Here is a 27,663-nt window from a genome sequence, read left to right as displayed (position 1 = left end):
CTGTTCCTCATGTGGAAAAACAGTTGTCACAGCTCCCCATGGAGGGGAAGCTGGAAAGTGCGAACGATGCGGAAAAAGCACTACCTCTAACAAAACAGTGATTTCAAGCTACAGCCTCAGGTATCTCTGAAACATTCCCTCAGACCCATGGTTCATAATGACATCCCTGACCTCTTGTTTGAACCTTTGAACATATATACAAATCACCTGATACCTTTCAGGTGTTCTCTTTCATAGAGAACTATGACCCCTTTGCCTCCAAGGAGATTTCAAATAGCCCAATAGCAAGGCTATTGCCTTAGATACAACTCACACCAGAGTGTTCCTCATAGAGTAGAAAATTTAAAAAGCTTACTGTGAAAAACAAAGTCACTACTGAACCTTCAGAGAGAAGTCATAACAGCTGACCTTAAGAAGTCCTAACTACCAACCGTACATTTCTGTCTTTGGTCCCATCAACCCACGAAGGCAGCAACATCTGAGAAAGCAAAAGCCAAATATAGGCACGGGCAGTGCTATCTGCTGCCAACAAAACCATAATCATAACCAACCACATAAAGGGTCATAAAGATGTCAAAGATCTTTCCAGAGGAAGAAGCGTCCCCTTCCTCCTTCACGTCTACAGTCTGTGATAGATGCAAATGGTCAGTTTTTATGCAAACAGGAATTTCTAGTATTGCCTTTATTCATCCTGCCAGGAAGATATAAAAAGGAAAACAAGAGGTAGAGAAAAACAGTTTAGGTAGAAAATGCCTAGGATCGTTATCCTTAAGTTTTTATTTGAAATTCAATAAAGCATAGAAACCTTTGGTGACAGCATGTTGCTGCGCAACCTGATGACAATGGAATTAAGAATCCTTTAGAAGGAAAGAGTGATGTGTTAATCCTCAAGTGAAAATCCGCACACCTGGGGACTTACTTAAAAAAAAAAAAAAAAAAAACTGTCAAAATGATTATTTAACCAAAAATTCCTAACGAGGCAGTCAAGCAATTCTAAAGATTGTGTTTGGGTTGTGCTTGGCTTCATTTAACCAAACACACCTAACAAGTTAAAAAACTAACATTTCTCAGAGAGGAAAACACTTGGTACCAGAGTCACCTGAATTTCACACTTAATAAGGTAAAAGGAAACAGTACATTTGAAATGTTTACACATCTTACCACCAAACTTGCTTGAGCACGTGGGCTTGTCAGACATGTACTCCCAGGCATGCCCATACTGTGGGCAACGTGCCAGAAGACCTGCTACTACGCATTTTTAACATACATGGGAAACACACGAGTTCTTGAATAATATTGCAAGTAATTCTGGATTACCTAAAGACCATAATAAATTTAATGGCAAAGATAGCAAGAGCATTTTTTCAAAGATTCCAAACTAAAATAGTGGCATTTCATTCCTTGTAAGACGGCTACATTTCATTATTGCTTCTTCCATTCTAGACACTGATTTATATATTAACATATTTATTAAGAGGCTTTAATTTACTCAAATAATAATTCAAAAGTTTTGGGTTTTTTTCCCCCCAAAGTACTTGAACCTTAAAGCTCAGTGCTTTGGTTTCACACAGACCGGGACCAAAAACATGGATCTGTGACTAGCTAGCGTGCGTCTCTTGGAGAGATGTGGCAAGGAAGTGGGGTCTCAGTTTATTCACATGTGAACTGGGTACATAATGGTGCTACTAGCTGCCTCGGATGGTTATTGGCAGGATTAGAGGTAATTCTTCTCCTGTGTGCCAGACAGTCCTTGCATAGGCGACACTCAAAAATGGAAGGTTCTTATTTCTCTCTAAATGTCTCAATATCGTATACACGTGTGGAGAAATAATTGCTCTTACAAAACCGTATAAATGAGGAAGGCAAATATATTTTTTACTGTTGTTTGGGTCTTCTGGGGCACCTGGGTGACTCAGTGGGTTAAGCCTCTCTGCCTAAGCTCATGAGGGTCATGATCTCAGGGTCCTGGGATCGAGCCCCGCATCGGGCTCTCTGCTCAGCGGGGAGTCTGCTCCTCCGCGCCTCTGCCTGCCTCTCTGCCTACTTGTGACCTCTCTCACTCTCTGTTAAATAAATAAAAATAAAATCTTTTAAAAAAATAAAATAAGTAAATAAATACAAGAAAAGCAGTACATCCACATCCCAATTCTCTCTGCAGTTGGGCTAATGCTCAGATGTGCTGGAGGTTGAATTCTAGAAGGTGAAGATGTGCTTAAAGCCGAGCGGGGCAATGAGCTCTTTTCAAACCAGCGAGCAGCGGCCCCATTCCCCGACGGTCAGGAAGTACACAGAAGTCAACACTATGTGACACTGAGTGATGCCGTGTGACACAGTAACATCTGTTTACTACCTGTTACACATAAACAAAAGGCCAACAAAGCAGAGTAACACTGAAAAGGAACCATTTAACTCTAAGTCCAAATGCATTCACTTGAGAAGCAAGCTTTTAAATATCAAAAACTGATGAAGGAATTACAAAATGTTTGGATTCATCTGCAGAGTAAACGGAATCTTCTTGAAAACATCATTGATTCCTTCACTGGATAAAGATTCATCGAGTTCTAACTCTAGGCCAGGTCCTCTCCTCGGCCCTGGGGACATGATAGACACACTTCGTGCCCTCCAAGAGTGTCCGTCCTATAAGCAATGAAAATGATGGATGCCCTAGAGGGGAAGAAAGCTGCATTTTTATAACAGCCTATTAATTTAGAAATCCTATCCTATCTTCTCTTTTCAGGCTGTTTAACCTGGTGGGGATTTTTTGTAAGGCACAAATAAAATGCCAGAATTCTATACATTTTTGTACTAGGGCTAAAGAAAGGCTTGCTTTCTTGCTTGCTTTCTTTTATTTTTTTTAAGATTTTATTTATCTATTTGACAGAGATCACAAGTAGGCAGAGAGGCAGGCAGAGAGAGAGGGGGAAGCAGGGTCCCTGCCGAGCAGAGAGCCCGACATGGGGCTCGATCCCAGAACCCTGGGATCATGACCTGAGCCGAAGGCAGAGGCTTTAACCCACTGAGCCACCCAGGCGCCCCAAGGAAGGCTTTCTTGCTGGAAAAAAAATAACTCTGATACTCCATCCGCCACTGGTGCCTCTCAAGCAGGCTTGCTTATACCAGGATAATGACATAAGTTACTGATTAAGTCAGAGGCTTCGTACACCTATGGGCCTTGTTTATAAGAGCCGCACAAGTTACATTGTTAGAGAACAAATGCATTTTGTTTGACTGAGTATGTCGCCTTCTTGTCTGGGCAAGGGGGAAAAAAACGGATACCGAGTCTGTAATCCTTTTGGAATAAAATCTTTAAATGCAAACATGATTGCCATTGTAGACTGTTTAACCTAGCGATATTGTATTTCATTTCTGGTTTTGAAGAGGTTTGTTGATTTGACCGTACTGGGTACAACTCAAGGCTTATCTCAATTGTTTAGATAAGATTTATTTGACTTTGGCAGGTGACAAAATCTAGGGTGTGGAATAAAAAAGGTAGGGGGGAAAACTGGCATATTCCCAGAGAGTGTTTATTTTAAGCATAGTGTACAGATGAGCGAAGAGTTTCAAACAACACACTGTACTTTGTCTAAAAGATCACTGTCTGTTGAATGTTTTCTGTAAACCTGCACTGCAAAATGTCCTTTATTGGGCATAACGCATTTCACCTTCTTGCTTAGGTAAACATTTATGCTCTTGTGAAATAGAGTTTAGTAAGTCTCCCTGGAAATAGGACCCTAACTCTGGTCACATTTTGCCACCGTTTTCTAACACAGGCTGTAAAAGGGGGACATTGTTAAATTTTATTTTGAGCGCACACATATACACGGCTCCAACATTACACAATCTATCAGAAATTTAAAATGCCTTACGCTAAAATCACTTCCACACAGATAATATTCATACTTTTGGGGGCATAATTCCTCACAAACACGTCTGCCTTCAAAAGAAACCCTGAAAAGAAAGCTTGAATTTGGAGACACAAAGATTATAAATGTGGTTTTAAAAAAATATATTTTTAAAAATATTTTACTTCAGGGGTGCCTGGGTGGCTCAGTGGGTTGGGCCTCTGTCTTTGGCTCAAGTCATGATCCCAGGGTCCTGGGATCGAGCCCCACATCAGGCTTTTTGCTCAGTGGGGAGCCTGCTTCCTCCTCTCTCTCTCTGCCTGCCTCTCTGCCTAATTGTAATATCATTCTCTGTCAAATAAATAAATAAATCTTAAAAAAAATTTTACTTCAATGTGCACTTACATGGCTTCCTCAGTATATTACGTATTAGCAGTTATATACAGGCAGACATGTTGAGGTAGGGAAAGGAACCAAGAAGTTTAGTCACTGAAAATGAAAAATGTATCAAAAAATGAAGAAAATTTAGTTGTGAACTTTATAATCTATGACTGAGAATATGAGAGCTTCATACCAAGACGTGACATGTTATAGTAATTCCTTTCATTGTACCACAGACATGACTTTGACTAACAACTTCTGTCTCATGACTATTTTGCCAAAAACTTAAAAATATGAAAAATCTAAAAAATATGCACAAGACGTATGTTCCCCTAGTAATAGTTCTGTGGTTTACTTAGCTCAACATGTAGTTAATACATACGAAATTGTGACGCACTAGTTTATGTGTGTGTTAAGTCGTATTATGTCATTTGTTCAATTAATGAAGGTTTTTCTTTCTTCTCTTTTGATGTATATATTTGTGGGAGAGGATTAGTGTAACATTTCATTGCCAGGAATGAGAGAGAGATCAGTTAAATACAGGGAGGAGTTCCAAATATTCTGATGTCTCTGATGGTCTTTGAACAAACAAAAGTTGCTTCTAAGTAAAACAGAAACTTTTCGGAGCTGCCTCTGCTCTAACTCACCCACTCAGACTTCTGAGCCTTAATTAAACTTCGGTACTGTCTGGTGAATGGTGAGGCCACTGTTGGAGGAACTTTCCTCCTCCTATCTGCTGTTCTGTCACCACACTGCCCATTCTCTCGAATCCAGCAATGACCGCCCACTGCTCAGGGTCATGGCCGGACAAAGGAAAACTATTAGTTACTGCTTCTCCCACCCGTCCCAGCCCTTCCTCGTCCAGTACTCTATTATTTTTTTAAATAATTATTTTTTTTATTTATTTGAGAGAGATCACAAGTAGGCAGAGAGGCAGGCAGGGAGAGAGAAGCAGGCTCCCCGCTGAGCAAAAAGCCCGATGCGGGGCTCGATCCCGGGACCCTGGGATCATGACCTGAGCTGAAGGCACAGGCTTAACCCACTGAGCCACCCAGGCGCCCCCGTCCAGTACTTTAAATATCCAGTGACGTCAGCACTTCTGCAACCCCAATGCCTCACAAATTTTGATTTAATTGATCAAAATGCATCTATTTTTCTCTTCTCATGGCTTATAAGAAATTTTTAATTAAAGAAAGCTATTTTCATGGCCAGACCTTCCTGACATCCCTAGACGAAAGGCAATATGTGCAAACAGTGAAACAGAGCGGGGGCATCACCGCTTCGCAAAGCTTTAGATGGAAGCCACTGGTGGGAGAAGAGGTTTAACATACCCTGGGCACCACGAATTTCTACCACAGTTCTCCTCCGTCATGTAATACAAGTTGCAAGTCTTTTTCCCATAACTACATACACATCACGGTTCCAAATGAGAGCGCTCTATGAAGAATAGATGTTCCTTTAAGGCTCCACCCAAAGAACTGAACTAACATTTAGAAACTCTCTCCACATTCTCAGACCTGTTGGTTCGACTGAGCAGGAGAACCTTTATCCACCATCACATAATTCGCTCATGTCTTTTCCTTTTCTCTTATACATAAATAGTCCCACTAAAAAGGCAACCATGAAAACAAAACAAAACAGCGCAGACTTCAAATTTCACCAATTCCCATACTTAAAGATTCCTTTGTATTTTTGCTTGTTCCTTCCTTTCAAAGTATACAGAGTCCATCTGACTCCATCTGTGTAGGGGAAATGGTTGCTGGTGGCCAAAACACTCCAAGTACTCTCAGCTGAAATCACGAACCTCATTGTTCAAGAAGAAGCAATTTCCTATTCCTAGATTTCCCAGAGAATATCACACCTCCTCCGCATTCTCCTCTCCTCTGAGGAAAGAGGGGAGTAGGTATATATCATCGTCACTAGCCGGGCTACCACAAAGGAAAACTCATCCTGTCTTGGAGAATTCCTTTCTGGCACAGAATAAAAGAGTTAGAGATTGAGACGAAAAGTCAACTCCCCAGACTACATCATATTTCAACAATGTAAGCCTTTTGCTAAGTATTCTGAAATTACTACTCGAGGGTATCACAGATGCTAGAAAACTGATGTCATTTCCTTGTGACACCCAGACCTTTCACTACATGCAACAGATGATGGGAATCTTTCATTCCAGAGATAATGACTGAGATAAGGACCACAGACGTTCTCCTTGCTAGTTTACACTGTTTACAGCTAGTTTACACTGCAGCAGGGAGACCAGAAGACCCAAATGTCTGTTTGCATCATTCCAAGTTAAACCTAAAATAGGGCACTGAGAAACCAACATGGTAACATACAGATACTATAATTGGGATTAGGGGTCAGGAACCTGCCAGACTGAACCCGAGTTAGAAGTAAAAAAACACAACTGCCATTTTTAAACTCTTCTAAACATCTCCAAACTTCAAAACATGGTCGAGCCTGTTCAGATTTAAATGAATATTGGGGTTTCATTTAAATGAGCTCAATATTCTTAAATGTATGTTTTCTGCCAAACATCTATGTAATTCAGATGCCTTAACTCAGTTAAATAAACTAACGTTAGCAGATCCAAGTATTTAATACTAAGTAGGACGTAATTTTTTTTTTAATGTATGGAAAGTTTATTGATGTGGCTTTCAAATTCAATATTGTCGCTAACCATTAGGAAACTATTACTTGTTGAGAGTTTTGGTGCAGTATTAACAATTACATCTACCATTATCTGAAAAGCTAATAAATACCTCTTTCTTTTCAGCTATGTATCTGTGTGAAAACAGATTTTCTTCATACATGTCAACCAAAACATCATGTAACTACAGAATAAATGATATGAGACTCTGGCTGTCTCTCAAACTGGACCATAAGATATTTTCAAAATGAAAAACAATTTTGGTTGATGATTACATAATCTTTATGAAACACATTTCCATGCTCCATTCATTATAACTTTTTAAAGGAAGAAAGGCATGATAGAACTGCATTGAAATAGAGCAATCCAAGAGCATGGGAGCTAACAGGCCTAAAACAGGTCGGTAATAAAATTTTGCATTTAAAATAGAAAATGCTAAGAATTAAAAGAATTTTGTTTCCAACAGAAATATCAATGTGGATACCATAAATTATTCAATGTGTATTTTCTTCCAAATTGCTATGATGATAAATTCTCAATGTTACTTAACAGTCCACTAAATAGTCATCAAATTTTGTTTGTATTTAGTTCACTAATATGTTTGATAGGAGACATAAAGATTTCAGATTGACTTCCATGAGTGTCAGCAACTCAAGAAAGCTGCTCCTGTTTCTGTTCCTCTTTACAGAAGAAAAAATTAATAGAACCAATGGCTTAATGGAAATAATGTAAAGCACAATCTGATTTTAAACCACTCCCAATTATCCATTTTCTTAGTGAACAAAGTCTGTTGCACAAATGAGGAAAAATAAAGAAAGCTTGCATTCTGTCCTCTTTCAAGAGAGAACCACTAAAAATATATAATATGTTCAAAATAGATTTCTCTTTGCTCTTCATTTTCCGCTTGAGCTAATTCCTAAGCCACCTAGAATACGCTAAGCCACAACACGGGAGAGTCACGTAGGATATAATCCTGAAGGTGTTATGAAAACTCACGTGACTTCGGGAATTTGAGGACCATACAGGCTGGTTACTTGATTTCTGTTCTCCTCATCGACGTTTACTCCCATCAAGACACTGATGAACCCCACGCTTGAGCCAGTCTGAACTTCTCTAAGTCTGCACTCATGATTCTTCATGTCCAACACCTCTACTCACATGTCTAACAGGACACTTAACATGACACACCCCACGTGGAATCCTCATCTCCCCTTCTCAAACCGCCCTTTCTGCAGTTTTCTACCAAGTTCATCCTCGTATTAACTAAGGCCCCAAATCCCGAGACGTCCCTCTTTCTCAGTCTACATCTAATCCATAAGCAAATCCTGTTGATCTTTAAAAACTATCCCGAGTCTGACTACATCTCACCGTCAGTGCTGCTAACACTCTGTACAAGCCAGCACCGTCTTGCATCCGAATTAACTGTGGACGTTTTCTTGGGTCCTCCTGCCCATCCTCCTTGACTCCTTCCTTCCCTCCACCCCTTATTACTTACCCAAACGCACCCCCAACCCCTCTTCCCCCCCGATCACTCTCTCCAGAAACACTCAGCAACTTGCTGCTCCTTTAGTGTGCCGGGACACTAGCCGGCATCACAGGATCTTTGCACCTGACTCACTTTTTCTCCCAACCATGCTCTTCCCTCCGATAGGATGGGGTTCCTTTTCTCGTCCCCTTCAGATCTGGCTTTCTCATCGAGGCTGCTCCTGACGGCTCCCTTACCTCTCACTCTGTGCTGCCCCCATTGCCTGCCCTTGTGTATTTCCTCCATGGCACTTATCATACCTTTTGACACACTATATATTTAGCCTTTCGTAAAAAAAACGCTTTCTTCCCTACTAGAATGTAAGTTCCACACAGCCATGTGTTGTTGTTGTTTTGTCTTTTTTGTTGTCATCTTTATACCCCAGTGCCAGGAGCGGAGCTGGGCCCCAAGAAAGTACTCAGTAAACATCTGAGTAAGTGGATAATTAAGTATGGGAAGCAATAAAGGAAGGAAGGAAGGAAATAAGACAGTAGGGATAAATGAATCAAGAGCCCCTGCTATAAATTAATGTCAATCCTGACCTCTTTATGCTAAGAACAGGGGCTGGCAGTTGTAACTGTGAAGGAGTCCCTCTAAGGCACTCTGACCCTTGCATGAGAGTTTGCTGCTAAAGTGATGCTCGTCTTTGAGCGCGTTCTCTTCCTCATCAACTAAGGAACGAGCATCTGAGCATCACCCAAATCACAGGACTGACAGGAGGCAGGACAGGAATTGATCATAGAAGGAATTCTGAAGCAAATCTTCCCATGCCCACCAAGTAACCTCTTTGCAGCTTTCACCACACTCTTTTTCTCTCTGTGCTCCTGGCGTCCACCCCCAGGCCCCGACACAAACACACGCAGTAGGGAAGCATGCTCTGGTTCAGCGGCACTCGGACAGGAGCGCGCCGGAGGCAGCGGTGCTGGTTGGCAGCCAGCAGACTGCGGCCGCAGTTAGGAGGCACGGAGGACAAAAGTCCTGTACCATTGTCTCCAGCTCAAGCCACTGATACAGTGACTCACATCTGAGAGTTCTTAGGAGCACAGCCCAGGGCTTCAGAGCACAGACTGCAACCAGACCACCTGCGATTAAACCACAGCCCCGCACCTGCTGCTAACGCTCCTTCCCTCTCTGTCTCGGATTCTGACCCCGAGGTGGGAATAATAGAATAACAACATTACGTACCTCAGAGACTTAGCGCGAACCCTACTGCAATGACTTTATGTGTTGCCTATTATTCTTTTTTTTTTTTAAGATTTTATTTATTTATTTGACAGAGAGCGATCACAAGTAGGCAGAGAGGCAGGCAGAGAGAGGGAAGCAGGCTCCCCGCTGAGCAGAGAGCCGGATGTGGGGCTCGATCCCAGGACCCTGAGATAATGACCTGAGCCGAAGGCAGAGGCTTTAACCCACTGAGCCACCCAGGTGACCCTGGCTATTATTATCATTAGCAGCAAGCGTACAACCTGAATCCAGAGTCACAAATCTTAGAATGAAAAGGAAACTTGCAGATGATAATCTGAACATCATGTGCAATTTCAACTTCTCTTCACAACCATTTAATTCATAAGGACTTTATACCGTCAGTGACCACAAAGAATTCCACCATCTCCTTGAGGCTGCGAATATTCCACAGCTGCTCAAACAAAGGAAAATCATGCCTTTACAACCCATCACGGAAGTGACAAAGCCTGTATAGGGATCTGGGAATTGCATTTTTTTTCCATTGCAAGGTCTTCTGTACTATTTGATTTCTCTCTCTCTTTTTTTTTTTAAAGATTTTATTTATTTATTTGACAGAGAGAGACTGTGAGAAGAGAAGAGAGAACACAAGCAGGGGGAGTGGGAGAGGGAGATGCAGGCTTCCCTCTGAGCAAAGCGGCCAATGTGGGGCTCAATCCCAGGACCCCGGGATCATGAGCTGAGCCGAAAGCAAGCGCTTAACCACTGAGCCACCCAGGCGCCCCACTATTTGATTTCTTAATCACATGTAAATAATCATTGATCGAAGCAGTTTTAATAAATTTTACAAAATTCAGAGGTATTTGGCTGAAAACTGGCACTGGGGAAGTAGACAGCTTATTGTATTCATGTTTGACCATGAGTAAAGAGGTAAGTTATCAGCATGGGGTATCAGTACTGCGCTTATGCTCAAAGATGTGCCATCACATAACTGTAAGCCATTTTATCGGCTGCCTCTGCACACGGAGCCGATTATATTTCTGATCACATTTCTAGAATGTACCTAGGAGGAATAGGACACAGGTGGCTTCTGAGGGAAGTGTGGGAACTGCCAAGCTCTCCTTCTGTCCTCATCTCTAGTACTCTCAGATCCTCCCTTCATCTGAAAGGACACAGAAAACCTGGAGGCGGCCACTTAGGGGTGCTGAAAACGCACCTGCCGAAACACCCAGAATTTTCAAGCAGTTGGTTTTAAAATACACACAGGATTCTAGTTATCAAAAGGGCTTTATGCGCCCCCCCCACCCCGCCCCAAAAACGGTCTGAATCCCCACCCCTCTCAAGGATCACGAGAAAGGAATATTGTCGCAAAAACCGCGCCTTCAACACACAGTGGGACAAGGGCCACAGCTGGGGCGGTGAGTGGCGCACTCACACTGAGCCTCGTGCTGGAACGTGGGCCGCACCTTCACCCGCGCCCCGTGCGGTCCGGGCAATTCCTCCAACCGTCCCCGGATGACTGTAAAGACCAGGAACAGCGTTGCAGGGGCGGACGGGCCGGCCGAGCTGCAGTGGGCTGCCTCGCCAGGCCTCACGGAGCTTACGGGGGGGAGCGGGAGGGGTGCAGGGGGAGGGTGCGGGGCAGCAAGACAAACACGCAAACGCTTGATACATAATCAGATACTAAGTCCGATGAAGGAAAGAAGATCCACGTCCCAAGCTCACGGTGTCAGAACAGCCTAACTGTGTTTCTCCTTCCCATAAAAGCATAATCAAAAAGCCCAACTGTGGAACAATGTCATAAAAAACTATAAGCTAAGTTCGACCCAGGTTTTTTCTGAGCCTGTAATGAAAGATTTATAATAATTCATTTTCCCTTGATTTAATCATCTATGTGTGACTAAGTGATTTAGGAGGTCTTTCTTTTTCTAGAGACTCTAGGTAATGAGTTTATATTTTCAATTAAGACATATTCTGATATTAAATTTCTAAAAGTAGGTTTTAGTGAAAGTGAACCTACCTCACATGCACTTTTCTCCCCGACAAGGCTACACCTGATGAAAAGCCCGCTGGATGAAGCCCACTTTCTTCTCAAATTTCTAATTCTAAGTGACTTTACATTTCAATGAAAACCATTCACTAAACCTCCCAACAGCATTTACTAGTTTTTTAATGTCTCAATAAATATAATAAACAGGTCTTAAAACTCCATATCCCATGTGAAGAAAACACTTACAATGAAGGTTAAAAAAAAAAAAAAAAGCATGAAGCAATTTCTAAGCGAGACTTGTAAACTTGAGTTTCATAAAGAAACCAGACACTGGAAAACCTACTAGGAAACACTAACATTGCCCACCCTAAACCCAGTTTTTGAGACTATTACAAAAATAAATAAATGATTATAGATAAACTTTCTTAGGGTAATTAATAGGCAAGTGAAAATGCTTGTGTCTCCGAGAATAAAACCAGAAATACTACAAAAAAGACCAGAAGTTTATAATCTACAACTTGTTTGGTAGAAAATTCCATAAGAGAAACACTGTCCAGTGGCAGCCCAGGACGAGAGAACTGCTATGTGTAGGCGATGAAAATACGCAGCGACAGTTCCCCTAAGTTCCCACAGTTCAAAAGGGTATTTCCAGATTTTTAAAGAAGTGTGTTTAATACTTCACACTCAGAGCTAGAAAGGAGTTTAACGGTCAGTTTAATAAGATGTCAAAGCAGGAAATGGAAGCATCTGTCCCTGTCTCCACTTCTACTCTTGGTCCCCACAAGACTCGCTCTAACTAACAAAGCCAAACTCCCCCCGCCCCACCGCTACCCCCACGAGCCACCCAACAGCGGTGCCTGTGGAATATGGCGAGCTCACAGCGCCCAGACACGATGGTTAGGAAACCACACAGTTAGGGGAGACCTGCCCCCCCACCTTTCAAATTTCTAAAACAAATTCTCTCCTTGCCGATACAGACAGCCCAAAGATGGGCTCATGCTCACCTTCTAAGGGCTGCTCATATAAATAATCCCTGGATTTATCTCCATCCAGAAAACAGAGATGGGCACGGCCCCGTAATAACTCATTATTTCAGGAAGACTGACAGAAAACCCAAGATCCGCAACAACCGTATCTGCCTCGGGTACAGGCCCCTTGAACTTAGACTCCCACGTGCCCCCTCTCGTCTAGCTCAGTTCAGGAACCTCCAAAGCCTAAGAACACAACGTGTTTCCTAAGAAATGCAGAAAGGCGAGGACAGATTGAATATTGACTCTTGACTCTGTGTGTGTGTTTGCGCACATGCGTTTACAGGAAATACCTCATTTAACTCATTTCACAGGAAATAACTCATTTAACCCTTTCTACTGATGAGATACGAAGAACATGGCCCGGGTTCTTACTCAGCAAACCCGCAGCAGAACTGGGATTCCCGTCTCCCTCACTCAGCTGGTGTCGCTAACAAATATCTCGGACTGGGTGGTTTGAACAGGAATTTAGCTCTCACAGTTCTGGATGCTGGAAATTCTAAGGACCCTTTTCCTAGTGTGCACAGCCTGTGCCTCTGTTCCTCTTCTTGAAGGATGTTACTTATCTTATCATGGGAGCCACCCTCCTGTAAACCTCATCATCCCCCAAAGGCTCCCCGGGGTAAACACAATCCCATTGGGGATTAGGGCTTTCAACAGACAAATCTGGGGTTTGAGGTTCTGCCCCAAATAAAATCTGAGCAGCATGGCTCTGGAATCAGGGCCTTTAACAACGCTAGTCTGCACTTAAAAATTAAAGGGAAAACCCAGGAAGTATAGACAAAAGGAATAAAGAAATATGATTAAAGGGGCGCCTGGGTGGCTAAGCCATTAAGCATCTGCCTTCAGCTCAGGTCATGATCCCAGAGTCCTGGGATCGAGCCCCACATCGGGCTCCCTGGTAGGTGGGAAGCCTTCTTTTCCCTCTCCCACTCCCCCTGCTTGTGTTCGCTCTGTTGCTGTGTTTCTCTCTGTCAAATAAACAAAATCTTAAAAAAAAAAAAAGAAAGAAAAGGAAAGAAATATGCACAGAGCATGAGTACAAGATGAAAGCAAGCATCCCCAAGGACTTAACCAGGGTGTACATTCCTATAAACTCTCCGAGCATCAGTCGCCTGGGAAAAACGCACAGAAAGTCCCATGCCCTATGTGTCACAAACTTCTTAGAAGTAATCCCAACCTGCTTTTGTTCGTGATAAGCTGAGCCCAATACACATTTTCGCCAACAAATTTGTTTATCTTTGTTTGGTTCAATCGAGAACCAGCAACTCCATTAATTAATAATTCCTTTTAAAATTGTTTTCCTCCTTTAATTCATAGCTGGAAAAAAGGTCCGCTTCCCTCTCTAACGAACAGAGTCAATGAGCAAACTGAGGAATTTGCATGCAATGACAAAAGAATAAATGAAATTTGCTAACCATATTTTCTAGTGCTTTAGTAATGCAAAAAGCCAAAACAACTGGAGGCCAGAGTACTGTGCCTTGCTGCCAATTTCTCTTTTTGCGTATGTTGCATATTCTCATTTTATTAGGAAAACACGGGTCCTCATTCCGAAACGAGCTAGTACACTGTAGAGGGCTGTGAATTGGGAGCCAGGGGAACTGGATACCCATTCTAGTTCTATTAAGGGGAAGCCCCAGGCAGGTTGAATCTGCAAGCCTCCACTCCCTGCGCTGTGTAACAAAAATCAATGCCCTTCTTCCAGACCACGTGACACAGCTACGGGCTGACCGCATTCTATCGCCCTTTGCTTTATTGACTTGGCAGATACTGCATTTTTTTTGTTTTGGTTGTTTGGGTTTTTTTTGGGGGGGGGGTTGTTGTTTTTTACAAATTAAAGGTTTGTGGCAACTTGCTTCAGGCAAGTCTGTGGGCACCACTTTTCCAACAGCATTTGCTCACTTTGTGTCACTGTGTCACATCTTAGAGATTCTCACAATACCTCAAACTTTTCGGTTATTATTGTACTTATTACGGTGGTCTGTGCTCAGTGATTACGACCCACTCAAAGCTCAGATGATGGTTAGTATTTTTAAGCCATAACATATTTCCTAATTAAGGTATACGATGAGGGAGCAGAAGACTGGCTGAACACAAAGCAGTGGACCCCCTGCATCCTCCCCTCCCCCCACTCCTGGGTGGGACATGTGTGACATTCTTCCAGGAAGCTCCCCGACTAGACCTTAATACCTTGCAAGAGGGAAAAACAACTTGAACTTGAAAATGGCGAGACTTCTGGTATTGAAGGCCAGCCTCTCTAGCATATGAAAGTTATTCTGAAACATCCCTTTTCCTTACTTCCCCCAACTCTGGAGTATATAACCAGCCACTTCTCAAGACCCCAGGGCAGCTGCTCTTTCTACCCATGGGTCCTGTCCCCGTATTTTAATAAACCACCATTTTGCACCAAAGACATCTCTAGAATTCTTTCTTGGGCCTCAGCTCAGGATCTCATCCCACCGAACCTCAACCTATATTCAGAAACCATATTAGTATATTCACAATTTTTTTAAACACGATGCTACTGTGCACTTAATACTATAGTATAGTGTAAATTTTATTTGCACTGGAAACCAAAACCGTTATTTAACTCAGCTTATTCTGATATTCGCCTTACTGTGGTAGCTGGAACCAAACCCACAATATATATGCCTGTATTGATACACCTGTATTGGCAAATAACAGAAGGAAGGGGGTTGGGAGAGAGGTAAAAATTCAAACCAATATTCAAGCCTGTGTGTCCTGTTCGTCAAAAGCAACTCTCTTTTTAAATACCTGCCAACCTACGTGATTTCTTCCTACACAGTTATTAGGACAAGGCAGACTTAACTGGAATTTCTGATTTTTTGTTTAAAGGTTTATTTATTTGAGAGAGAGAGAGAGAGAGAGAGAGAACATGTGCAGGAACGGCAGAGGGACAGGGAAAGAGAATCTCAGGCTGACTCTACAACACAGGGCTTGATCTCCCGACCCTGAGATCAGGACCTGAGCAGAAACCAAGAGTGGGATGCTTAACAGACTGTGCCACCCAGATGCTCCTGGAATGCCTGATTTAAACCTAAAAGCAGGTCGTTGTCGTTGTAAGGTATCCTTAGCTGCATTTTTTAAAAAGCATTTGAAAAAACAAACATTAGGCTTAGAGACCAAAAAATAAAAACAACCATGATTTTTTTGACCAGTTAGTTTACATAATTACCTTATTTGATGTCAAGACACATGATTTTCACAAATCATGATTAAAAGGATAGAAATTTCAACAAGGACCTAATTTAGTACTTGTTGCCCATGGGTTCACAGTACTAGTTGGCTTTAGATAGGACAGACATTAAAAGGAAGAAAGGATGGGGCACCTGGATGGCTCAGTCATTAAGTATCTGCGTTCGGCTCAGGTCATGATTCCAGGGTCCTGGGATCGGGCCCCACGTCGGGCTCCCTGCTCAGCCGAAGGCCTGCTTCTCCCTCTCCCACTCCCCTTGTTTGTGTTCCTTCTCTCACTGTCTATCAAATAAATAAATAAAAATCTTTTAAAAAAGGAAGAAAGGAATGAGGGCCGGGATGCATGGGTGACTCAGTTGGTTAAGTGTCTACCTTCAGCTGGGGTCATGATCCCAGAGTCCTCGGATCAGTCCCACACTGGGTCCCTGCTCAGCAGGGAGCCTGCTTCTCCCTTTGCCTGCCACTGCCCCTGTTTGTGCTCGCTCGCTCTCTCTGACAAATAAATAAATAAAATCTTTAAAAAAAAAAAAAAGGAAAGAAAAGACAGGAATGAGGACCTTCAATACTTTGGGAAGAACCATCCTGGAAGGTTAGAAACTTACTTCTATGGATGAGATCATTAAATACATCTAAGGTATCTCTTGCTGCAGTATCTTTTTTTTTTTTTAAGATTTATTTATTGGACAGAGATCACAAGCAGGCAGAGAGGCAGGCAGAGAAAGAGAGGAGGAAGCAGGCTCCCCACAGAGCAGAGAGCCCCACGTGGGGCTCGATCCCAGGACTATGGAATCACAATCCGAGCCAAAGGCAGAGGCTTTAAACCACTGAGCCACCCAGGCGCCCCACTACAGTAACTTTAATCTATTTTGAGAACATGTATACCGAGGGAATGTAATAATGTATATGAGCCAGTTAAAGCTTCAACTTAAGGGGCAGTCAGCCATCCAATACCCATACCTCAGGGATGGTGGGCTAGCACTATGTAGGAAAGGCCATACTTCCTCAATTGCTTTCATGAGTGTTCTGTAGTTTTCTGAGTACAGATCCCTTACCTCTTTAGTTAGGTTTATTCCTAGGTATCTTATGGTTTGGGGTGCAATTGTAAATGGGATTGATTCTTTAATTTCTCTTTCTTCTGTCTCATTATTAGTGTATAGAAAGGCAACTGATTTCTGCACCTTGCTTTTACACCCTGCCACATTGCTGAATTCCTGATCACAGGTAGGGAAAAGGAGGGAAAACTGAATGAAAGGTCATCAGAGAGGGAGCAAAACCATGAGAGATTCTGGACTCTGGGAAACCAACTGAGTGTTGCTGGAGGGGTGGGGGGTGGGGGGATGGGGTAACTGGGTGACGGGCATTAAGAAGGACACGTGATCTGATGAGCACTGGCTGTTCTATGCGACTGATGAATCACTGACCTCTACCTCTGAAACTAACAATGTACTGTATGTCACCCAATTGAATTTAGTTTTACCTATCATGTATTATTTGTTTCAGGGGTACAGGTCTGGGAATCATCAGACTTACGCAATTCACAGCACTCACCATAGCACATACCCTCCCCCAATGCCCATCACCCAGACACCCCAACCCTCCTAACACCTTCCCCTCCATAACTGAATTTAAATTATCGAAAAAGAAAGGCCATACTTCAGAGGCAGATATTACAAGTTACTAGATCAGTACCCGAGGATTTGCTACTTAGCATTCTGATACGTGAAGTGGACATTTACTGGTGAAAGTAAAAAGATACGAGACGTGTGGATTAGCTAAAAACTCCTAGTGAGAATCCACTCCGCCCCTGTCCAGAGACTGAGCACGAAAACCTAGCAGAGTTTACAGCCTGGATCCTTAAGGACGCTGCCAGAGGCTTTAGATCCTGACTGGTCGTGGGTCCAGCTATGCTCTGAGTTAGACTTCTAGTTCCCAGCGACAGATTATAAGGTGACGGATTTCCTCCCTCTGTGATGTGTTTGTAACAAACTGGAGCAAACCTTTCAGACACGACACCGGTGAGAGGAGCAGAAGGACAGAGAGCTGGATACCCGCAGGTTTACCAAGCCGCCTTTCCAACCTGTTTAATTTCCTGGCCAATAAAGAGTTGCCATGTATGTATATATGGAGGAGAATTACATCAGAAACTTGTTTCCATCTAATCTGATAGTAGAGTTGCTCCGCACACCGCGCACGTGCAAACTCTCCACTTTGCCCTCGCTGCCCAGGCAACGTGAGTCACAGCGCCCCCTTCCACTCTCAAAGGTATCACAGTTTGTATGATAAGTTACATGAATATTCTACCTCCGAGTGAGACCTTGGGGATAAAACTGAGCCTTATGAAATGTCAAAGTGCTCCGCAGCTACTATTTCCTACGAAAATGGTCCTAGAGCTGTGACTACCACACTGACTCCCAAAATACAGATGGAATGTTGTATGCACACCTCCATCTCTTTTCACAAAACTCAGCCTCAAAGTTGTAGGGTAACTCCCACCGTGAAAATAGCAGGCTAGGGGGTGTGAATCGATCCTCCCACTGAGAGTGATTTAAAATGTGGGATAAAATATATTCATCAAATATCTGAAAAAGCATCCAGGAGCAGTCAAGAGAGGAAACAGCAGGCTAAGGAAGAGAGAATGCAGGAAAACAAGCCAGTTCAGATACTGTAAGTCCTATCCCAACGAATCCAAACTTTCTGTTGACAGCCTGAAGAGCCAAAGGCCAAACATTAAAGCTCAAGGCCCACCCAAAGTAGAGATTCTAGACGTCCATGACAGTAAAGTAGAACTCAAAGGGCTACACGCCCAGGGGAACCAACTCAGGCTGGGGAGGAGAAGTCAGCAAGGCCGCAGGGGATCCCGAAAGCCTGACTTCAGGAGAGCCTAAAGCCATAAGGACCCTAAGCTCTAGCACACTAGGTAAATAAATCATTTCTGCAAAGCACCTTCATCCTTGACTTTAAATTCTTCTAAACCACTGGAGTGTTTTTGTTTTGTTTTTTTTCCAGAGGGGGCACACCACAGTTGCACCCTTCCCGTTGGAAAACTGGGATACTTTACAGGATAGTTTAGAAGTTGCCAGACACATCTACAACCACGTTAGAGCCACTCAGGTCTTCCCTGTAACCTTGTGTGTGTGGGCACACACGGGTAAGTATTTGGGTCTGTCTCGCCTGTATTACCACATGAGTAAACTCAGTCAAGAAACCCATCCTTTCTTCCCTCTCCGCCCTGTGACTCTTTGTGACACTCCACATGTGCTATTGTAGAAAATAACCTTTGAGTCTGAGCTGGGTGTGGTGTTCCGCGGACAGGGCGGCAAGACCACAATTAGACTTCTGGCACCTCCCGTCCAAACCTTCCACGCTAATTACTCTAATGCGGAACTTTAAAAATAGAAACATTACAAAGTAAGCCCAACCCTAGCCTTTTCTGGGGTTTTGGTGAGGGAAAAGAGAAAAAGAGGGAAAAAAACTTCCTGCTGTTTTACAATGTTGCGCATACTTTGCTTTCAAGATACCAAGGCTGGTTGTAGACAAAGCGCCATCTTGAAAAAGCAGCTCCCATGAAGAAAAGAACAGGCCCAGAGGGTGAAGAAGACTGGGCCCCAGTTTAGTCTGTTCCACAAACGGGCTCTGTGACCTTGGAAGAGAAACCTAACCACCACGTTTGCTCCTCCAGAAGATGATACCGGAGGTCTGGATAAAGTCTGTGGCTGCTTCTCCAACCAAAATCCATGATGTTTATGCTTCTGTGGATTTCTCTGTGGAGGCCTATCCTGATAGAAGTCAAGTTTATTCTAGAGGCCACAAGTGATTCACACATGTACATCACGGTTCCAGACAACACGCAGAGACAGACAGGACTTATTCACTGCAAGGCATCCCACTTGCTCCTTCCGTCTTAAACTCGAAGGCGGCTGGTTTTTTTTTTTTTTTAGAAAACCGTGTACAGGGTTTCAAAGTGACTCAAGCAATCACTTCACATCCTAATAGGATAAAGTTTATGCATAATTCTGTGTGACCCTTCAACTACTGACGTTCACGCCGTGTTATTGTTAGCATTGCATGTTAAGCTAGCAAATTTTCAATGAACTCTCACTGGCTTTACCACAGACACAGATGTTAGGTGGACTCCTTTGCTCATAAGGTTCTCATTATTAACTCAACCCGGGCTGAATATTTGACTGAAGGAAAGGACCATATCATTATTTTCAGATTTCATTCTATGACTTAACTGGGATACATCTGCCAGCTTTAGAAACGCCAAGTACTTCTTGGCGCCAGCCCTGGCGTCCTGTTCTATGACGACTCCCCCCAACGCTTCAGTTTGAGGAAGTCTCCTCCCCATCAAAACAGTTTAATAAAAACTTAAATTATGATTAAGAGTTACTCATCAATTGACAGAGCATACCAGGCCTGTGCTATTTATGAATTATTCCTCACAATATTTTAAGGCTAACAAATAGAATCCACATTCATACAGGGGTGAGCTAGAAAGCCAGTTAAATGTTTTCATGATTTATAAAGTCTGTGTTCTACTTGAAACCATATTTCTTTAATAGGTAAACTGGCATTCCACTGGATAATTCAATCTGCTTTAAATCTACTCTAAGGCTCCGAACAGCTTATGGGGGGTTCCCAATAGATTTCCTCTAAGCACCTTTGGGCAATATCTCTCAGCATAAATGTGATAGGAAGATATGGCACAGGAATGCCTGTCAATTACAGGGCAGATTTCAAGACCTTAAAATACTGACACTAAAACCACTTAGAAAACGTTAAAATCAGCCCAACTCTAAACATAGGGAGTATGTTATAAGCCTGGTTAAAGACAGAAATTAAAACAACAACATAAAAGTAATAACAAAAGGTCCCGATATTACTGCTTCCCTGGGTCTGGACCACCAACAGTAATATACGTAGGCAAGCACCATTTGAAACTATCTTTGATGGATATTAGGAAAAATAATTCAATCCCTCTAGGCATAGAAAAGCCCAGGGGTTTACATATAGTAAATAACTGAAGTTATTCAAATCAACTATTTGAATAATAGTTATTCAATTTTTATTCAGTTATTAGATAACCAATTAATAGTTATTCCATTATTATTCAGTTACTAAATAACTGAATGTTATCCAAATACGAATATCCAAATAACTGAAAGAAGAGGGACGGTTTTCCACCCTAAGTAGTTATACATAATAAATGTGATTTTGTGATTCTTTATGCATCTCATCGTATCTCGGAACAGGAAGACGAAGAGAACATGCCCCCTCATTTGTCCAATGCTTTATAGACATCCACGACAAACGATCACTCAGCCTCTTGAACGCTTGAGTTTTCATCTAGTTAATACGCATGGCAATCCAGTCTACTACTCAACGTCTCTAATCCTAAGAACATTCTTAAAATAGTAACAAGCATCCATGTGACTCCTTCCCTGGTTGAAACCAATCTGTTAGAAAATTCATGCTAGCTCATTGAGCACCTACAATTCCAGTTTCCATGTACTTATCTCTCCAGTACACGCTCTTCAGGTATTTCCAATGGCTGAGACATACCCCACTATCACTCCTGGTTTTGAGTCACTCTTTGAACATGGCATCCAGAACTAAATACCTCAGATATAGTCTAATGAGCTAAAGAGCGCAGTGGGACCAGTATTTCAGATGAATTAAAAGAGAACTATTTATTAATGCAGACTAAATATGTCCCATGGGAAATAGGCTTTTAGCAAAACATAGAAACATAAAAGTCAAGTTACTGGTAACCCCTCCAAAAACGATCATCACAGGTAGCATTTACAGAAACATACTAATCTCAAAAACTCTAAAATAACTTCAACACCAAACCGCACATCCTTCAGCCCAAATTTAGGTATTTAAAAGCTCAATTTTTATTTTTCTACTTACCATGTTGTATATCTTTCATATCTAAATGAAGGCTAGACATTAATATTCCAACTGCTTGTGATCTTTTGTTGCTTAATAACTTGACCACCTGCCCAAAGTAAGGAAAAAAGGAAAATGTTCATTTGTGATATGCTCAATAACATGTCCTTTTTAATCCTAAATGAACAACGTACAGCTTAAAGTCTAGTATTCAAAAACTGATCTGAAAAGAACTTTTGTGTTTTATGTCTTCCACCTTCAAAATCAACTGTCTTCACCCATGAACCTCAATGGCAAGCTCTTTACCAGTCTTTTGAGACTGTCAGTGCGTAAAATTTCTAATAGTTCAGGAAAGTAGTTTGGTCTCTATGAAATAACAATTACACATTTGATAATTTGTAGCCCGAGATTTTAAAAGTGTCCCCCCCCCCGTTTTTTTGAGCACAGAAGGCCTTTATTTTTTTTCCATTTTATTTCTTTTCAGTGTTCCAAAATCATTGTTTATGCACCCCACCCAGTGCTCCATGCAATCCATACCCTCCTTAATACCCACCACCAGGCTCACCCAGCCCCCCATGTCCTCCCCTCCAAAGCCCTCAGTTTGTTTCTCAGAGTCCCTTTCGTGATGTCGGCCCTTAAAACTCTGGTCAGCAGGTGAAGGTGAAGTCTACACCCAGGGCATCTGTTGCATCAGACCTGTCTGAGCACAAAGTGGAAAACGCGCTTTGATTCTGGTCCTTCAGAAAGCTGTTCACCTGGCAGTCCCTCTCATTTTGCCAACATTCATTCTCCCTCTCATTCTGCATTTGGCCGACATTTTGTGGAGAGCTTTCCAACTAATTAATAGAGGAAAACAAGCAGCAAACTCAAAGGGTTATGTCTGCTTCACCTCAAATCTGGCTTTCCAGAGAGTTCTAACAAGTCAGTCAATCCCACACCCCACAAGAAGTCTTCCTAAAACAGAGGTAGGCATCCTGCTATTGGACATACACACTTAAACTATGTTTTCCAGACGCTGACACAGCACCGATAAGTCCTGCTTCTAAACCATTATCGCAGGTCCTAAAGGGCAGCAAGTACTATGTACTGTCATGGTTTTGTTATAGGTCAGCTTCAAAAAAAACAGGGGAGGAAAAGGGGGAATAAAAGGTTCCAGTCAGATTATCAGAAGTGACAGCTGCCCGAACATCTATCACGTTTGTTGACCTTGTCTTTCTTTTTGGTTTAGGTTGGGCCAATCAGTAAACTAATAAAATAATCATGCCCAGCTGTCACACTAAGTCCGAGTAAAACAATATTCTTAATAACAGTACTAGCATTCTTGGTTCCCCAGCCAGGATGAGGGCGGAGAATAAGACAAACACTTCAGAAGGGCCAACCACAACCTCTCCCACACGTATTTCTGCAAGCTTCTCGCAGAAAGGACACCCCACAAGGGACTGTGCTTCCTCAAAAGAAGGTATACACACACACACACACACACACACACACGCTTTAACTTGCTCTTTAAACATTTTATGAAAGTTCAGCTAAAATATTAGAACTTAAATATGAATCCACTGATACCCCAAGGATTTCTATCAATACGGTTCTCTTCTTCAGAAGTGCACAGAAACTTATTATCAGAAAAACAAAAGGCATGTATTCTGACCTCAGAAACACTTTCTAGGGGACCCTGGGTGGCTCAGCGGGTTAAGCCTCTACCTTCCGCTCAGGTCATGATTCCAGGGTCCTGGGATCAAGCCCCGAATCGGGCTCTCTGCTCAGCAGAGCCTCCCCGCCCCCACCCCCGCCTGCCTCCCTTCCTACTTGTGATCTCTGTCTCTGTCAAATAAATAAATAAAATCTTAAAAAGAAAGAAAGAAAGAAAGGAAGGAAGGAAGGAAGGAAGGAAGGAAGGAAGGGGCGCCTGGGTGGCTCAGTGGGTTAAGCCGCTGCCTTCAGCTCAGGTCATGATCTCAGAGTCCTGGGATCGAGCCCCACATCGGGCTCTCTGCTCAACGGGGAGCCTGCTTCCTCCCCTCTCTCTGCCTGCCTCTCTGCCTGCTTGTAATCTCTGTCACATAAATAAATAAAATCTTTAAAAAAAAAAAAAAGAAACAAACAAACAAACACTTTGTAACTTCAGGTAGATAGCATCTGGGTCCCATCCGTGATGCTCTGACAAAAGGGAATGGATCTGTACCCATATGTCAACGGACCATTCTTCCGTGCGACAGGCTGATCACACTCTCCCAGATGCTCCTGACTCCGCAGCTCCTGGCAGCCCTTCTCAGGCCTTTTCAAGGTGAATTATTCTGATTTTACCTTAAACACAGGCATATTTCAGAGTTCTGTTCTCAGCACTTTATTCTGTTCACTTTATGACCTATAATTTCTCCTCTATAGACATACACGCCAGCACTTATAAATTCATTCTTGTAATTGTATCTTCAACTCTACAGTATCCTACTTTCCTAACAGATATCTGCACATGAATCTCTACTGGACATGTCTAAAACCAAACTCGTCATCAGGTCCACCCCAAAACCTATCCATCTTCTCCTCCTTTTCCATGTGCTGAAATAATGGCGCCCCCGTTCTCCACCTACTAAAGTCAGAAATCTAGAAATCAGCCTAGACTCTTAATCTACTTCATCTGAGTACTGTGGTCTGCTAACAAGTTCTGTCAGTTAGAACTCCTTCAAATTTTTGGAACCCACCCTTCCTCTTCAACTCTGTTGTCAGCGTTTATTTCTATGCTTTATCTTATGGAGATCAATGGGAAATTTTTCCAACTAGCCTCCCAAATCTAGTGCAGTAGCTCTCAAAGTGTGCTCCCTGGACCTGCGGGCATGATCGTCACCTGGGTACTTACGAAAAATGCAAAATTTTGGGCCCTGTCACAAACCTACTAACCAGAAAGTGTGGGTGTCAGATTGTTCCTCAATCTGCACTTCAAAAAACCTTTTAAGTGACTCTAGAATCACTGATGACTCTCATAGCTTCTGTCCATTCTCCAAACTGATACCCAAGTACCATCTCTAAGACTGTGATATTTGCATGTCTTTCCTCGCTTGTTAAACCTGGGTGGCTCATATTTACATGTTAGTGTTTTATTTTTCATTTTTTTAAAGATTTTATTTATTTGACACAGAGAGAGATCACAAGTAGGCAGAGAGGCAGGCAGAGAGAGGGGGGAAGCAGTTTCCCAGCCGAGGACAGAGCCCGATGTGGGGCTCAATCCCGGGACCCTGGGATCATGACCTGAGCCGAAGGCAGAGGCTTAAACCTACATGAGGTACCCAGGCGCCCCTACATGTTAATATTTTAAAAGGCTGTACAGATTTCCAGCCCATGACCATGAACTATGCTTCCATTTCTTTGTGTCACCTTCAATTTCTTTCATCAATTTGTTATTGTTCTCACAGTATAGACTGGAAGAATTAATATTATTAAAATGTCTGTACTACCCAAGGAAATCTACAGATTCAATGCAATCCTCATCAATATACCAATAGAATTTTTCACAAAACTAGAATAGTCCTAAAATTAGTATGGAACCACAAAAGACCATGAGTAGCTAAAGTAATCTTGGAAAAGAACAACAAAAGTAGAGGTATCACAATCCCAGATTTCAAGACATACCACAAAGCTATAATAATCAAAACAGTATGCACAACACATAGATCAATGTAACAGAATAGAAAACTCAGAAATAAGCCCACAATTATATAATCAATTAACCTACAACATAAGAGAATAAAAATATACAGTGGGGTAAAGATAGTCTCTTCCATAAATGGTGCTGCAAAAACTGGACAGCTACAAGCCGAAGAATGAAACTAGACAAGTTTCTTACACCATACACAAAAACAAACTCAAAGTGGATTAAAGACCTACATGTGAGACCTGAAACCATAGAACTCCCAGAAAAGCAACACAGGCAGTAATCTCTTTGGCATGGGCTTTAGCAACATTTTTCTAGATATGTCTCCTCAGGTAAAGGAAACAAAAGCAAAAACAGATTAGAACTACACCAAAATAAAGAGCTTTTGCATATGAAGGAAACCATCAACAAAATGAAAAGGTAACCTACTGAATGGGAGATGTTGGCAAGTGATATATCCAATAATATAAAAAGAACTTATATAACTCAATACCAATAATCATCATAATAATAATTACCCAAGTAATAAACGGGCAGAGAACCTGAGTAATATTTTTCCAAAGAAGACATACAGATGGTCAACAGACACATGAAAAGATGCTCAACATCACTCATCATCAAAGAAATGCAAATCAAAGCCACAATGGGGTACCACCTCACATCAGTCAGAACAGCTAGTCTGAAAAAGACAAGAAGTAACAAGTACTGGTGAGAATATGAAGAGAAAGGAACACTTCTGACTGTTGGTGGGAATGTAAATTGGTGCAGCCACTGCGGAAAACAGTAATGAGGTTCCTTAAAAAATTAAAAATAGAAGTACCATATGATCTAGTAATTCCACTACTGGATATTTACCCAAAGGAAATGAAAGCACCAATCTGAAAAGACATATGCACCCCAATGTTTACTGCAGCATTATTTACAATAGTCAAGATGTGGAAGCAAGCCACGTGTCCACTGGCTGATGAATGGATAAAGGAGATATGGTATATACAGACACTGGGATATGACACAGCCATAAAAAAGAATGAAATCTTGATATTTTTGACAACATGGTTGGACCTATAGGTTATTATGCTACGTGAAATAAATCAGACATAGAAAGACAAATGCCACGCAATCTCACTGACCTACGGAATCTAAAAAAGAAAATACATGAACAAACAAACAAAAAAGAGAAATAGACCCATAAACACAGAGAACCAATTATTGGTTGTCAGAGCAGAAGAAGGTAAGAGGATGGGCAAAATGAGTAAAGAGGAGTGGGAGAAACAGGCTTCCCATTAAGGAATGAATAAAACATAGGAATAAAAAGTATAGCGTGAGAGACTATGGACTCTGAAAAACAATCTGAGGGGTTTGAAGTGGCGGGGGGGTGGGTAGTTGGGGTACCAGGTGGTGGGTATTATAGAGGGCACAGCTTGCATGGAGCACTGGGTGTGGTGAAAAAATAATGAATACTGTTTTTCTGAAAATAAATAAATTGCAAAAAAAATTAAATTAAAAAAAAAAGTATAGCACAGAGAATACAGCCAAGGACCCTATAATAGTGACGTATGTGGACAGATGGTGGCTATGCTTGTGCTGGGTAGAGCATAACTTAGGATGATGTTGAATCACTGTGCTGCACAGCTGAAATTCACACCGTGGGTCAACTATACATCAATTAAAAAAAATAAAATAAATAAAGTGTCCCATAGACTGTTCACTTACTTTTTCTGTTATAATGCAAGTGAACTTATTACAAACTATATTTTACATTTAAAGATTATAGGTAAGAATAATAACTACCCATCACCTTCTAGAAGGCATCTACACAGGGAAGGACAGATGTCTAAAAGGACTGACTCTGTAGTTCCCTAGAGTAACTCAACCTTTATGTTATAAAGCATAATCATTATTGATCCTTCTTTTAAAAAACACCCTGTATAACACGAACCTGAAGCTATCAAACTAGAACATTCTTAGAATCCAGGCACAACAGAGGCAATAGAGAGTAGAGAATTGACTCTTAGAAACTGATCTCAGAAAAATGGAAAATGCAGAATTAACAAATTTAAAATCTATAAAAATTAGAACATACAACCAGAAAAAAAGGATTATTTTGAATTTATATAATTCACATATTAGATTCACCTAATATTCTTAATAAAGCTTTTAGTCTTAGATTAACCCAAGGAAGCAGGACTGTGTAGGGATTATGAACATGGACTCTGGAAAATAAATCATTACTTCTCAAACTTTTAATATGCCACATGAATCATCTGGAATCTTTTTTAAAAATGCAGATTCTGACTCCTAGGTCTGG

The 27,663-nt window shown here is 41.9% G+C and overlaps 1 protein-coding gene across 2 annotated transcripts in view; it reads right to left on the bottom strand.

Moving 5' to 3' along the window:
* The window catches only part of FMN2 (formin 2), a 366,439-nt gene that overhangs the window by 185,669 nt on the left and 153,107 nt on the right, over nucleotides 1-27,663 (bottom strand). For both annotated transcript variants that reach the window (XM_044267009.1, XM_044267010.1), the window contains one exon: nucleotides 21,728-21,815. In XM_044267009.1, coding sequence (XP_044122944.1) covers nucleotides 21,728-21,815 — 88 coding nt within the window. The remainder of the gene's footprint in view (nucleotides 1-21,727; nucleotides 21,816-27,663) is intronic.

Source organism: Neovison vison, chromosome 10 (assembly GCF_020171115.1).
Source record: "Neovison vison isolate M4711 chromosome 10, ASM_NN_V1, whole genome shotgun sequence".
NCBI lineage: Eukaryota > Metazoa > Chordata > Mammalia > Carnivora > Mustelidae > Neogale > Neogale vison.
The sequence above is the reverse complement of the archived record's forward strand: the minus strand, read 5'-3'. Positions and strand labels throughout refer to the sequence as shown.